Source organism: Lathamus discolor, chromosome Z (genome assembly GCF_037157495.1).
Source record: "Lathamus discolor isolate bLatDis1 chromosome Z, bLatDis1.hap1, whole genome shotgun sequence".
Classification (NCBI taxonomy): Eukaryota; Metazoa; Chordata; class Aves; order Psittaciformes; family Psittacidae; genus Lathamus; species Lathamus discolor.
The window spans coordinates 12,933,425-12,948,420 of NC_088909.1; the positions used below are offsets into that span (position 1 = coordinate 12,933,425).

Here is a 14,996-nt window from a genome sequence, read left to right on the forward strand (position 1 = left end):
CAAAAAAATTGATAGTATATCTTCATGCATTTATTAATCAGGTTTTCAACCTTTCTATTTCATCAAAACCAAATTTCAGTACTTCAGAAATATCTCCATTTTGCTGCTGCTACTTCCATTTTGCAAATAATTAAGAAAAAGAAAACCCACATATTTTCACTTGGACAGATTTGCAGAACAGAATTAATTCACCAATTGAAATGCTTTTTTTGCTGCTACATAACCTCTGCAGGGCCCCAAAGCTGTGTGCTCAGAAGGCATTTCATTGTACCTGTGCACGGCTCCGTAACGCTCTTCATTATGTTGGTAGAGACATCATACAGAGCATGTATTAACTATTTCTCTGTGCTAAATGGAAAATGTTGCACAGTTTATCCTCAGCAAAGCTCTTGGTGTGTATATGTTTATTGCATAGGCAAAAATACATTAAAAACAACAACAAAAATATTTCCCCACTTGTATTTTCAGCCCCTTTCAGTAGGGCATTCCTTCAGTATGTGGGATGTGCTTGGCAAGTCTGGAGCTGGGGATTCTGGTGCAAAAAGGTGGACAATGCTGTAATTTAAAACTGTATAAGGGCATAATCATAAGATAAAGTGCAACAAAATGAAAAATCTCGGAGAGTGGCAGTAGGAAAATACAGCACAATATGACCAGAACTGAATGTAGTAGCAAGAAGTAAGAGTACGGAAGCTGGAACACTTAAGAAGCAGAGGTCTTATTGTTACACTTTTGTAGTATTATCAGTAATTAGCTGGCTAGTGGAACTCACTAAACCAGTTGGATGACATGCATACTGAAGGTCACACTTCCATCCATGAAACTGCTACTTAATATTTGCACTGCAGTTAGTGTTTGCTTTTAATTTGGAAATTATAGAAATGATTCATATGTTGGTGGAGACAAATGTCTGCAGCAGAATCTGATTTTACCCTGTTAAATATACTGTTCTAGTTTACTTACAGGGATGGAACTGAGCTTTCACTAGGACACAAAATGTACTTGGCAGCGTCTGAAAAGGAGATTCAAAATTAATGAAGTTTATATGTTCATGTGTTTTCCTCCCATTCAAGGGTTCTACTGTCACCTCCTTGTAACTGTGTTAGATTTCTTTTTCCCTATTGTCCTATGTATAAGCCGTAGCCTACCACAAGAACTGATAGAAGCAAACCGGAGCGTATCGCCTTTAAAACTTGCAGCTTCTGTTGCTCCTCTGAACTGTAGTTTTGAGAACTGTGCCTTCAGATGTTTTATGGGAATGCAAAGTAAAGTCTGTAACTCAGTCTAGTTCCATGTGTACTAAGAATCCCTTCAGATTGCTGTAGTGCAATACTAGAAAGTATGCTTTCAATCCTAATTATTATGGTACTTGCTAGAATAGCATTCATAAGTTTCTCTCTTTGTAGTGCTGACAAATGCATTTTGTAATTTCAGGAGTCCTGAGCTACTTGAAGGAGACCTTTACTCACACCCCAAGCTATGATATGAGCCCAGCTATGCTGAACGTACTAGTAAAAATGATGCTTGCACAAGCTCAAGAGTGTGTTTTTGAGCAAATTGGTCTCCCTGGAATACGCAATGAGTTTTTCACGCTAGTGAAAATGACACAGGAAGTTGCCAAGGTAAAGGCTAAAATTTGAGTCTTGTATTTTAAAATAAACGTTTACAATGCTGTGGTAATAGCTACAGCCTCTAGTAATAAAAGCAGAATTTCTTAAATATAAACATTAACAACCATTGGAAAAACCCAAGTGGACAAGCTACAATGAGAATCACAACCTTTCAGATGTTTAAAATGCAGATAGCTGCAATTTAATTAATTTAGAACTGTTATGATTTTAAAAATCCATAATTCATGAAGTTTAACAGAAACATGCTGCAATAGTTGGGCAGTGAACTTTCTGAATGTTTTTTACAAGCTATTTATCATATCGCTCTTTCAAACAGTACAGATCTTGTCCACAGAACAATGTAAAAAGCAACAGTGTTGTTTGTGTAGCTCTCTGTTAAGTATTGAACACAACCTGTTGTCTTTCCCAGCAGCTGGAGGTTATGCAAACCTAAAAAGTGCAAGTCCAAAAGAGTAATGAATTTGTAACTGGGGGAAAGACCCTGATAAGCTGAGTCAGGTTGGTAGCTGAAGGACTCGCCTGAAAACTGGGGAGGCAAGCTGTACACAGTATGTGTTGACATGAGGTTGTTGACATCAAAAATTGGGTATGCCAACAAGACATGAATATGCTTTCTGAGCCACTTCAGAGAAGGAGATGTATAATTGGTTCCATACTAGATAAATGGACAAAGCCTTCCCTATCAACCCTGCACTTAGCTGTAGGGCTGATTAGCTGCAGGGGAAAGACATTTTGATTCTGTCAGTTGGAGTTGTTTGATCCATTCAAGCAGCATTCACTGCTTGCAAAGTTATATTCTTTCCTCTGCATAAAGGATAGTAGCCCCGTTTTAACTAGGCCACACAAACTTAAGGCTAGATAGGACTCCACAGTTTCAGAAGTTAAGTACTGAACACCTGTTGTGTAAGTAATGTGCTTCATCCTTTTTCTCAGCTGAATTAAGTCAATGAGATGCATTTGTAAATTAAAACCCATGTATTTTATCATGCTTTTACTGAATTCTGAAGACACATAGATTGACTTAGTCCATCTGTTCTTGTACAAAATTGATTTACTTTTCTTGCAAGGGAAAAATCAGAGATGAAATTTCGATTTTTCTCAAAACTTATTTCTGATATTTTGTAACAGTCTTCTTTTTGTATGTTTTTCCTACCTTTGGTGTGAGGCACATGAAATTATCATGAGGTTGCATATACTGTGCCTTACTTGAGCTCCTAATAATTACTGTAATATTCTCATATTTCAATGCTGTGCTTTATTTTAGGTGGGAGAGGTTTACATGCTGGTTAACACTGCAATGAATCAGGAGCCAGTGAAAGAAAACATCCCCTATTCCTGGTCTAAGCTGGCACAGATCAAGTCAGACCATTACAAAGCTCTGGCACATTACTTCATTGCCACCATTCTGTGTGACCATGAATGTAAGAATAATACATTTTCTATAAATATAAATAACAGTAATAAACACAAACACTTATAATTCGGTCTGAGTAAGATGAGAAGCCAGGAAACTTTGGATTTCAATAGATGTTAATTTGTAGCCATTTTACCATTCAGATATGAGGCCTTGCTTTTTTTGTTCTGTACAGAATAATGTGAAAGTTAATTTACGTAACTTTCGCAAAATAGCATAAATTATATCCATTATATGCTACCAGATTGTTCAATTTTTATTGATGTACTGTGGCATATAAGTATTACTTGCGTATTGCAGATGATAAAAATGATGAAAGTCCTAATAAATTCCTATCAATATCTATGTGTAACAATATTTGACTGCATTTGGAGAGAAGGTAATAATAATTTCACAACAATACACCTAAAGGAACAGAACACCAGGAGATGTGTGACGGCTGATGTTCTGTTTCAATTATTATAGTGCAGCCTGGTGATGACGAAGATCAGCAGGAGAAGGCCTTGTCCCAGATGTATGACTATGTGCCTGAAGGACTCTTGGTTCTCACTGTTTTAAAGGACAAAGTTCAGAGAAAACAACTAGGTAACTGCCAGCTTCACACAGCTACTGGATACAGTTAGAAGATTACCTTCTATTTATTGCCTTTGGGTGACAACCAACTGTTTCTAATGCTTTTTCAGGGAAAGCACACTTGCGCAAAGCCATCATTTACCACGAAGAAGCTCTGAGAGTCTGTGGTCTGTGCAAAAAGCTTCGAAACATTGATGTTCTTCAGGAGGTTCTGACAGCTGCACACAAGCGCTCACTTCTCAAATATGCTCAGCAAGAGACGGAAGATGACTTTCTCAGTCTAATCCAGGCTCCAGATATCCTCTGTAAGTGTACACAGCTAGAACTAAAGGGTATCTAGCCATACATGTATATGCTTTCATGGGGCTATACCTTTATTTTATATATATGTATGTATATGGAATAAGCATCTTGTGAGCTAGAAAAAACGAGGAAACTAAAATCATGTGGGGGGAGAAATTACTGTTTCTTGAAGCACAACTCTTATATTGGCCTAAGCTGTTAACTCAGTTTGACTGCTATTGGTTCTTCCTACCTTAGTCCAGCTCATCCAACTCTTTCCTCTTTTGAAGCATGGGGAAAGAATGAGCATTGGTTTTTCATTTCCTTTCCTGAGAAATATTGGAAGATGGACATAGCATCTTCATAGCAAATAGTTTTGTTTGAGTGGATTGTGCAAAGTTTTCTGTATTGATAGTATGAGCTCTGAAGATATTTGTAAAGCAATTCAGAGATGTCTTTACAAATTTTCACAATAATGTTGGTTTTTTTTTCTACAGCCCAGTAAGAATTTAGGAGAAACTTTTATCTAGCTTGGAATGCAAGAAAAAAAAATTGTCTTCTAACTAATAATTGAGAGAAAATTAATTTTGTTTTCTTTCTGTTTCAGCTAAAACAGAGCATAAAATAGAAACAATTGCTCCTCAGTTATCGAAGGTCAAAGTTAAAGACTTCTTTTACAGGCTGGTATGTAACATGCTAATGCTGACCAACCTCTGTCATTTTGTTAGCAAGTACAAGTTAATTCCAACATGAGGGAAGAGACACAAGTATTTCAGTCTCAAAAATGATCCTGTAGTAACTGTGTTTTTCCTCAGACATTATTGGAAAGATCATACCTAGCTTCAGAGGTATAAGTGAGCTTGAGACTAGCAAAGTGGTGTTTGTAAGTGGCTTCACACAGTATTCATTCTTGATAACCTTCATAAAAGTCTCATGAAGTTTCAGTGGATAATCACATACAACCACATACAAGATGGGCATGCTGAGTGTGTAATGTTGTGTGCTACTAAGCCAGTCTTTCAGGTGGCTCTGTGTATCAGCGGGCAAAGGGAATTGGGAGTTGTGGTTAGGATCAGAATTTGCAATGTTTCATGAATCAGTTATCTCCTCCAAAACCGAATAATACAGGACCTTAGAGCCTGCTGCAGCAAAAGATTATGCACACCTTATCAATCATCCCAGAACAACTTGGCAGTTGCTGTCACCCAACTCTGAATTATCACCTGAACTGTCATGAAGTAGGGCAGAGCACTTCAGGGACACGTTAAACTTCTGGGATAAATCTCGCTGTTCCATTTCAACTGAAGTAGTTGAAAGTTAGCCTGAGTAAAATCTACAGAAGATGAGTTTAAAGCATTGTAACTTAAAATTAGAAATGCTTACTTATGAATGACGGCAAACATAATGTGCCTGCTGCTGTTACCTGCAGGGCCCACTGACAGTGTTCTCAGCCAAGCAGAGATGGACAGCTCCACGTACCATTCGTATCCACCATGAAGCAGGAGAGCTAGGATTCAGTCTTAAAGGAGGTTCACCAGTACAAATTTATTGTCTTGATCCAGCGTGTTCTGCAGCAGTAAGTACATTGGTGCAATATTAATGATGTCTCCAGACTCTAGCATCACCATCTTTAAATGTAACTTTAACTTGTTCATACTGGTGTGTGGAGCTTTTGTTGAGTTCTACCATACATCAGTATAGTCAATTCATATAATCTGAGCACATTTTCAGTGCTGTACACCTTTAAGGTATCTGTATCCCTGGCATCACCTTAAACTAGAGTCAGTTAATTCCTCTGTTCATGCCTGATAGATATAAAGTTACAAATAATAAAAGCAAATATTATTGTCCATGTAATTCAGGAAGTTAAAAGGGCTTTACAAAATGGCAACAACAGTAAGGGTGAGAATCAGGAAGGGAAGGCAAGGTAGCACGTGCCCAAGGAAAAAGAGAGGAAAGAACATATTATTGGATTCTAATATGTTGCTCTTCTTTGAGGGAGAAACAGAAGGCTAAAGCACCATGCAGTAATGAGCACAGCTCCGCTATAGGAAAGGCTGCAGCACCCACAAAAGTACAAATAAAAGTACTGAAGAAAGAGAAGTAAAAACTGGAGAAAATATCTCATGGGGGATGATAGGGTAGCTAAAAACATGTTTCCTTTACTTAAGGAGAAAGGTGAAAAGGACATAAAAAAAGCCAACATTTGAGTATGTCAGAATCACAGTTATCAGTGGAAACTCATAGGTAATCTATGTACTCAAAGCTGTTTTTTATGTGTACACTTCTGTCCCATGTGTCTGGCTAGACAACGGTTTTATAGCATCTAAGAGGAAAATGCCATCAATGTATGATGACAAAAATATTTTACCCATCTTTGTAATTCCAGATAATAACCTGTGCATAAATCTTTTTGACAGCTAAAGGGCCTAAAAGAAGGTGACTACATAGTTTCAGTTGGTGGTATGGATTGCAAGTGGCTCGGAGTGAAAGAGGTGCTGGAAAAATTCAGAAGTGTGGGAGAGCAGCCCATCGAGTTCGAGGTTATCAGCTGTCAGGATACAACGGCATCTGTGGTATGTAATGAGGCAAAAGTGTTTTGCAGATTTGGATGTGTGAGAGTGTTTTTCACTTTCCTGGCTTCAGTCCCTGCTTAATGCTTACTTTCATGTAGTCAGATATTGCACTCCATCAGTGAACATATAAAGCATTCAGGCATGTGTTCAGTTTTAGACACTCTGTTTAAATCATTCTGACTTCGCCAGCTAAAGCAGAGATGAGTGCACAAGAATGGCTGGGTGGTGGGTTTCTATGTAGTGGAGCTACTTAGATTAATTGCATTATATATTCCAGGGCATAGTTTATTTTCCTCTAACTTGGCATAGAGGATGAAAATATTGCCATTTTCAGCACTGGAAAAGCCACAATGGAATAATAATGGCATGAAATAGAACATCCAAGACCACGTGCTTGTTTTCTATGCACTGGTGATATAAATAATCATGACTTCTGTGTTATACCATGAATTAGTATATATATCTTTTACTTTGGACTTTAACTGTCTAGTCAGTTACTAAGCTGCTGTAGAAGCTTTAGACTGAAGAAAAATAACAAGATTAAAAAATGTTAAGCTCAAAGTAACTTGCTGGTAGTGTGAGAGAACCTGTAGTTCAGCTAAATCCACCGCTTCTAACGTTCCCTGGCAGGCTTAGGCACTGAAGTAGCATTGCCTTAGTAGAAGTGATCACGGTGCTCTTACTGCTGTTAGGTTTTCTTGGTTTGAGAAGTTGATTTTTCTTATTGAAAATAAGGAATTGCACCCCTGCCCTTCTAAGCTGCTACTGGAAACAAGAGACTAAAATATAATCAAATTGCTTCAGGACAGAGTAGGCTGTGCCTTTCAGGTATCCCTAAAGGGTGCCCTATGTGCTCTTGTTGTCATAGTTGCAGTCAACATGGAACCTGTCCAAAAGCAGCAAAAAAAACTTCCCTTCAGAGATTCATGCAAGAACTACATACCTAAGCTTTGTAGGGAGGTTTTATATTATGCAGTTGTGCTAGAAGCCAGCAAATGCTAACTATAACTCAACTCATGGACAAGATTTACAAGTCCGTTACACTGTGTGTAGTATACCCTTCGTCTATATGGGCAAAATACCATGACAGCAGCACTCTGAAGGGGCTTGTGTTCCCTTAGTATGTCATTAGCACAGAAAGCTTGCTGTGCTCTGCCTTGGAAAACTGTTTGCACAGTAAGCTTTTGTTCAAAATTTTGACCCATTTTGTCTGACTGATTGTTATAATTCTTCTCTCTTTCCTACAGCATAGTAAGAGTGCAACTTATTCAGTGGGAATGCAGAAGACATACTCCCTAATCTGTTTAGCCATGGAAGAGGATAAGATTGATCAGACGAAGAAAGCCCCACTGAAACTGCCTTTTCTAAGTTGGGGAACTAAAAATAGACAGAAAGCTGCAAGCACCCTCTGCCTGCCTTCAGCTGTGGCTGGAAGCTGTCAGGTTAAGAAGAAGCTTTCTCCCTTCACAATTCTGAATACAGAAAGCTCAATGTATTGAATCTTTCAGAAGGATCTTCTAACATGATGTGTTTCTTTTGAACGTATATAAAAATGTTGATCAATTTCATTTCTATGTATACACATGTATAAATTAAGACAAATGTCGCTGACTACTGTGCATCGAGCCACTATGAAGGTCAGGGGCTGGCAAAAACTGTAAAACTTACATCCTGAAGGTTAGAATGAAGTGGTTTGGGAGGTATGCAATAACAAGATGTAGATGATGAAATTGCTTAGGTGAGGACTGGATTCCTTTGGAATTTCAAAATACAGCATCATGACTGATTTTTTTTTTTTTTTTTTATAACTGATAGGAGTTATTTATTAGAAACTGATGCTGCATGCAAAACAAACATTAAAGGATGATTTTCTGTAAAAGGTTAATCACTTAACACTACTCTAAGAATTATCTTAACAAACCACAGGCAAGAGACAATAATGTTATTCAGAGAAACCAGCCTTGGGATTCTGTGATTCTGTGAAGAGGCAGTGTCATTTAATTGTGGGGTTTACACAGAAACATTTGCTTGCTGTGAGTACTAGGTGTGCTGAACAGTTAATTTGATTCTGGAAGAGAATTAGAAGGCTTAGAAGTCAGAAGATCTTTTGAACTACAAAAGGCTTCTACTCTGCTCTTGTTCTGATCCAGGTTACATTTTAAATGCCTGATGATTCAATTGTTAAAACCAGGTTTTATTCCAAACTTGAAATTATGCAACTACCTTACCGTAAGACTTGGATCTCATTAGTCTTGATAAAATTGATAGCTGTGGAACAAATCTTAAAGTTGACATATTTTAGTATGTTGATCAAGAGTACATAAACTATGGGGATAAAAAAAGTACTTGAGTCTGAGTGGCAGAATATTTATTTACTACCGCACCAGGTAAACCAAATGGGTATGAGTAAGCTTGGGCTATATATATATTGAGGAGGGAGACAACAACTGTGTGAGCATTTCTCCGATATTTTTGTTTTCTGAAATTGCTAATAATTGAAGATTGCTAACACAGTAGTGTTAGTTAACATTGCCATCTACAGAGTAGATATATACTGTTTGATACTCAAAACTTAAAGGGCAAGTTTTTATCTGACTGTAGACTTGAAAGTTGTCATTCATTTGTAGTTTCTTATGTAATAGGTGTAAATACATTGAAACTTATTTCAGAATAATAAAAGTCAGATTATGCCATTTTGTGGTAGCTCTTTGATTCTGCTGCAGCTTCCATAATATCACATAATTTGTAGGATTTCACTCTCTGGTGCTGGTGTACCTCTTGCATGTTTCTCTAATACTGCTTAGAAAGACTTAAACTGTTTGTCTTCAGTTTGTATTGTATAATACAGGAACTTAATTAGTCTAAAACTTGCTTCCTTAGGGAGTATTAACATATTTCTAGACTTTCTCTTTAAAGTGTACATAAAAAAATGCAGTAAATTACTTGACTCACCTATCCTTAAGTAGTTAATCCTTTGCATGTACTTGCAGTAGCATGTCTTTACACAAGCAGCACTTGTACTGGTATGTAAGACCCTGCCATACAATATTGCATACAGAAGAGATTTACATTGTATGTATGGCTAAAATTACTATCAAGCTGCCAAAGATTTTGTTAAAGTCACATGAGTTCCAGCTCTTTGTTTTCTTAGCCCACTATGATAGTCTTCCTGCTGATATCTTTCCTCTTAGCTGCATGATTAACTGCCTTTCCATTCCCATCACCACACTTGCTAGTCCTTGAGGAAAAGTTGGGGGTTGTCTTTTATTTAAGTGCATTCCCAACCCCTCCAACAGCCCAAGTAAAATTTTGGACTTCTCAAATCCATACATTTCATAGCAAGTTACCTTCTTGCTCAGATCACAAGAGTACTTGTTTCTATCCACAAAGATATACAAGGCTACTATAAAGTGAAAATGAAGGTTTGCAGTAACTTATTAGCTCAGTTTTTTAGTCCATTAATAGTAATTGTTACGACTTGAGCTTTATTTACTGCATGGAGTAGGTCATTTGAAGAATTAAAAAGGTGTTAATTTTGCAGCATCAATGAGCGTATAATTTTAGATGTGAAATCGAGTCTCCATAGCAGAGTGACAGTCTGAGAGATGAGGGAATAAACAAGCAGATTTATAAAGAAACCTAACAATTCCCTATTTGTAATAAAGTATTATCTTGTTCTGGAAAATTTTATTCTGTAAGTTAAATGTTTATGCCCAAATTATAAGTAAATGTACTTTCATCCCAACTACAGAATCAATACAAGTAACAGTTGTCCTGTGTTGAGCTGTAGCAGTTGTTTTTCTCCTTCCTAGTATCTGGTACAGTGCTGTGTTTTGGCTTTAGTCTGGGAACAGTACTGATGACACATCAGTGATTTAGTTGTTGCTAAGTAATGCTTGCTCTGATCTTTTCAGTCTCATGCTCTGCCAGGGACAAGAGGCACAAGAAGCAGGGAGGAAGCGGAGACAGGACACCTGACCCAAACTAGCCAAAAGGGTATTCCATACCACAGCACATCATGCCCAGTATAGAAACTGGGGGGGAGTCATGCAGAAGGCCCAGAACACTGCTTGGGTCAGGCTGGGTATGGGTTGGCAGGTGGTAAGCAGCTGTATTGTGCATCACTTGTGTTTACTGGTGGTTTTTTCTCCTTTTCATTTTTAGTTTTATATTCTCTTCCCTTGTTATTCCCCTTATCACTATTACTGGTGGCAGCAGTACTGGTTTATGTTATACCTTAATTACTGTACTCTTCTTATCTCAACCCATGGGGTTTACATTCTTTCGATTCTCCTCCCCATTCCACCCAGAGGGGAGAAGAGGGGAGTGAGTGAATAGCTGGGTGGTGCTAAATTACCAAGTGGGCTTAAACCACAACACAGGTTCATCTGCAAACCAGTGGTGAGATTGGTCACAAAGGTGCCAAGGTTCTTTTATTCACTTCTCTTTAGTTTACAAAAGGGAATTGAAAAATCCTGCTCAACTGTCTTCCCGCTGTGATCCAAAACCCAAGCAGATTGAAAGCAGCTTTTTATACACCTCCTTAATGGGCACCTAAGGGAAAAGGCGATTTTACCCTTATCAAATAGGATAAGAATATAATTTAAAATCAAATGCAGGAAATGTCAGGAAAACCAATCATCGTCTTTACAAATAACTTTTGAAACTATGAATACTGTAAGAATAAGGCAAATTATGAATTTTGATAAAAGTTTTGCATACTATTAAGTTGTAGAGCATATTATAAATTATAATTAATACATTACACTTGTTAATATTTCAGAACATACTGAAATTTATTATTGCAATCTATATTCAAAAGAAAAGAATTAATCAAGATTTTGGATATTAGGCACAAGGGAATAAATTTGATAACACCCTGTGAACTGAAAAAGGAAACAGAAAAATAAGATAAAGTCAAAGACTTATTCTTGTAGGGCTTTCCAAAGGAATTCCAAAATGTTCTAAAATATATTACTATAAAGCAACAGATGTTACCTATTTAAAGCACTGTAACTCATATCTCTAACTACTGAGACTATCACACCACCCAGTATTATAACAAGGCGTTTACTTCTGGAAGATGAAAGTAGGCAAGCAAATTGCTTCTCTCTATTTTTCCATGGATGCTGAAAAAGGCTGCTTTCTCTCTTTTTTCTGTAAAAGACAGATGCAAAACACTTTACAGCCCTCTTCCCAAAGCAATTTTCACAGCTTAATCCACATGGGTATAACAGCTGTAAAGCAATAGCAGCAGAATACCTAGGTAATCAGTCAGCACCTTCCAACCGCTACTAGGATTATAGAAATTGCCGTAATACACTAATATTGAAAACAAATTTATAATTCTAAGAAACAAACAAAAAGTCTGATTCCAAAACATGTGCCCATCAAGAACATAAAAAAGTGTAGATTTGTTGTGCTGCCGTTTGTCCAACTACTAGCTCAAGCTCTTCAACGGATGCATTGCAAAGTCGGTGGATGCTTCCAAACTGTTGCAGTAAAAGCAGTGCTTTTGTTTTCCCAACTCCTGGAATTTGTTGCACTGTCCGAAACACTGATGGCTCTGCCAGCCGAGAACGTTGTTTATGGAGAAATGGGTTACTGCTGTGATCCTTACTTTGTTCACGGACCTGAAGCAAAACAAACTCATAAGCGATACTAAGTGCCCTCTGCTGGGGCGCTGCTTTTGTGGTTTAAAATAGTATCTTTTAATGTCACTGAGTTCAATGCAATCACTGGGAAGTTTTAACAAGCTCCCTCCTTAAGTGTGTGCCCTTATTATGGGCTTTGACACATCCACAACGTCTCATTAGGAAGCCAAGTCTCTTAACACCAATCATGAATTAAAACAATGAATTTGTCATATTTTTTGATGCAATCAGGGAATGGACAAAGGAAAAGAGAAACAACTAAGAACGCAGTTTCCCCAGCATGAGACAAGGCAAAATTTCAAGTTGTTTTTGACAGAGAACTGAAATGAGGATTGCCTAATGCTATTCGGTGGCATCTCAGTGCATGATCACGTTAAAAAAATCCAATACTCTTCATCTTTTTTATTTTGTTCCCAAATAAGCCCTCTTTCCACTCAACTATTACTGTTGCAGGATATTTATTCCTTACATTTAAGCAACAAAATACATTATGTTCCTTTAAGATCCCACCTATTCTTTCTGAAAAGGGTGATGAGTGTGAGAAAACAGGTCATTCTCATGTCCCATATTTGTCCACTAATGTAAAAACTTACTAGCTGAATAATAAGTTGAGAAGCTTCTCCTTGATTTCCCACAGGAAGCAACACCATTCCAAGTTCTAGTACAACAAGCTTTTGTACTGCTAAGAAGTACTGATCACTTATTTGAGTTTTCTCTACAATTACAACTCCCCCAAGACTACTGGCCTGTATGGAAATAATTAAAGGAGAAAAGACTTGTTAATGACAAGTAGATGCCATTGCAACAGACAGAAAACTTCTACTGAGTATGAGCTGCCTGGAAGTGGAACAGAGGAAAAACAGAAGTTGCAGCAACTGTACTGAGGTTTAATACAACAATTACACAGCTGCTTATTTTTTCAGCTTTCAGGTGTAAACTGTCACAAAAGTTAAGCTCCACTAGAATTTATAAATAACACAGAATCATGGAATAAACAAATACTGACTGAAAACTCTTCCTTTTCTCTGTGTAGTACTTACATTTCTAAACCGAACCAATCTTCGTTTGAATTCATCCCCTGCAACCAAATCTGCTTCAGAAATATATAAAATGCAAATTCTGTTTGAAATATGAAAATCCACAAGTCCCAAGTCATCTTCAAAGATGAGTCTAATTCTCCCTGAAGGTGAGATGGTTAACAGAAAAAAAATGCAGTAGTTGAAAATACACTAATAATTACTTCACAGCGTAATCTTCCTAATGTGTCAGTAATCCTAGTGACTTGACAATGAACTTCATATTCTTTGAAAGCTTTTCATATTTTTAAGCAAAGTTGGTATAAGCAATTCAAAGTACTGTGTGATGCCTTTAGTAATGCCAATTAATAACACTTCCAAACCACAGACTTGAACGTACTGTAGCTTCTTGGTGAACTCTGGTCTTTAACAAAGACTACCACATGCTACTCTGGAAGTCTCACCTTAATTTAGTTTGCTGTGCCAAGAGATGATAGCACAGTCCCAGTATCCATGTAAATTCAAGGGACTTCAGTGGAGATGCATATTCACAATAGTCCCACTGCTGCAGTTCCCAAGAAGCAGACACTTCTGCTATTTCCCTGCAGTGCTCCACAGCTATGCAAATATGACAGAACTGACCGTGGAGATACATGACAGACAAAAAATAATTTTCAGCCTGCTAACATAGATTGCACCACAAATACAGGATCAATCAGACACAGAGTGAAGCATATTCCAGGCAATTTTAACCATACTGAGTGACAGAGGGGAATGCTTTGCCCAAATTACTTTTCGTCTTTCAGCTTGTGCTTACCTTGTAGCCCTTGGGCTATCTCTGACCCTCTCCACTTCTCATTTCCAATCACATGCCCATAAGGTACAACTATAGATCCTGCTGCCACAGGAGAGTTTGTCTTCGTTGTCATTGGTAACAGTTATACCCTAGAAAAAACTGCGGAAGAGAGATTAACACATTTTATAAACCTGTTCCAATCTTTATTATTAAAATGTGTAAGATGTAACACTCTGGAAGAGACACTATCTGCTCTCTGATGTCACCTTATAGTTAACATGTAAGATCAGTAAGCATCTCTGTTCACTTGAATACAGGCTGCTCCCTTGCAAATTCTACTGACTACAGAGTCAGTAAGAAAAATAACTGAATTATGACAAGCTGGTGGTTAGGAAAAAAAAAAAAAAGCCAAAACCAAAACCACACACGCACACTGCCTTGCTGGGAGAAAGCCTGCTTCTATTACAAAGCTGGCTCCAGAGGCATCTCCAGCCCTCAGCTGGTAAAGTCTCCAGACAGATTGTTAGAGGGCAGAAATGATTTTCAGCTTTATGCAGGGTTCTAACTTTGGGGGAAAACCGCAGCCTCTGAGGGTAAGGCACGATTTAGAGAGCCAAAGACGAGCCGGTACGACCGCGAACACCACTACCCCGACCCACACTTTGCAGCCCCGCCCGGGCTCCTCCGAGAGGAGCGGGGAACCGCTCTGAAGATCCCGCCGGGGCACCGCTGACCTGCCCGGAAGAGGCCGAGCCCCGTCCCGGCGCCCGCACCTCGCAGGCCCACAGCCGTCCCCCGGCCGCCGCAGGAACCAGCCGGGAACCCCGGCTCGGAAGAGGCACCCCGCCACAGCACCACACGAGCAGCCCGCCTCCAAGCGCTCGCCGGGCTGACAGCGGAGCCAGCAAATAGGAAGCGAGAGCCCCACCGCCCGTGAGCGAATGAGGAGGCAGGGTGGGGAGGGCCTCACCACTGGTAGGTTGCTAAGGCGGGTAGAGGAGTCAGCAAGGTGCGGCCTGATTGGGGGAGCGCAAACCAGCAGCAAATCTGTCGC

General features: G+C 38.6%; 2 protein-coding genes across 4 annotated transcripts in view; one reads left to right on the top strand and one right to left on the bottom strand.

The window, feature by feature from the left end:
* RHPN2 (rhophilin Rho GTPase binding protein 2) overlaps positions 1 to 9,169 on the top strand; it is a 29,495-nt gene extending 20,326 nt beyond the window's left edge. The window contains exons 8-15 of the mRNA XM_065662815.1: positions 1,435 to 1,622; positions 2,896 to 3,052; positions 3,511 to 3,630; positions 3,729 to 3,923; positions 4,508 to 4,584; positions 5,330 to 5,476; positions 6,321 to 6,476; positions 7,724 to 9,169. Coding sequence (XP_065518887.1) covers positions 1,435 to 1,622; positions 2,896 to 3,052; positions 3,511 to 3,630; positions 3,729 to 3,923; positions 4,508 to 4,584; positions 5,330 to 5,476; positions 6,321 to 6,476; positions 7,724 to 7,975 — 1,292 coding nt within the window. The 3' untranslated portion in view covers positions 7,976 to 9,169. The remainder of the gene's footprint in view (positions 1 to 1,434; positions 1,623 to 2,895; positions 3,053 to 3,510; positions 3,631 to 3,728; positions 3,924 to 4,507; positions 4,585 to 5,329; positions 5,477 to 6,320; positions 6,477 to 7,723) is intronic.
* Positions 9,170 to 11,244: 2,075 nt separating this feature from the next.
* FAAP24 (FA core complex associated protein 24) lies at positions 11,245 to 14,826 on the bottom strand. Of its 3 annotated transcripts, none has more exons than XM_065661817.1 (5): positions 14,716 to 14,826; positions 13,964 to 14,101; positions 13,171 to 13,310; positions 12,724 to 12,876; positions 11,245 to 12,109 (listed from the first exon to the last, which is right to left on the bottom strand). In XM_065661817.1, exons 2-5 carry the CDS (start codon positions 14,073 to 14,075, stop codon positions 11,867 to 11,869), a joined length of 648 nt encoding a protein of 215 aa, XP_065517889.1. In that variant the 5' UTR covers positions 14,076 to 14,101; positions 14,716 to 14,826; the 3' UTR covers positions 11,245 to 11,866. The 3 variants fall into 3 exon arrangements, with proteins under 3 accessions (XP_065517889.1, XP_065517888.1, XP_065517890.1); XM_065661816.1 differs by having other exon boundaries at positions 14,677 to 14,826; XM_065661818.1 differs by lacking the exon at positions 14,716 to 14,826 and adding an exon at positions 14,602 to 14,668.
* Positions 14,827 to 14,996: the final 170 nt, after the last annotated feature.

Coding starts and splice junctions, on each gene's coding strand:
- FAAP24 (XM_065661817.1), bottom strand. CDS start 14,075: ATGACAACGAAGACAAACTCTCCTGTGGCAGCAGGATCTATAGTTGTA. Junction 13,311..13,963: donor GATAGCCCAAGGGCTACAAG/GTAAGCACAAGC, acceptor TCTCACCTTCAG/GGAGAATTAGACTCATCTTT. Junction 12,110..12,723: donor CTCAACTTATTATTCAGCTA/GTAAGTTTTTAC, acceptor GTTTTGCTTCAG/GTCCGTGAACAAAGTAAGGA.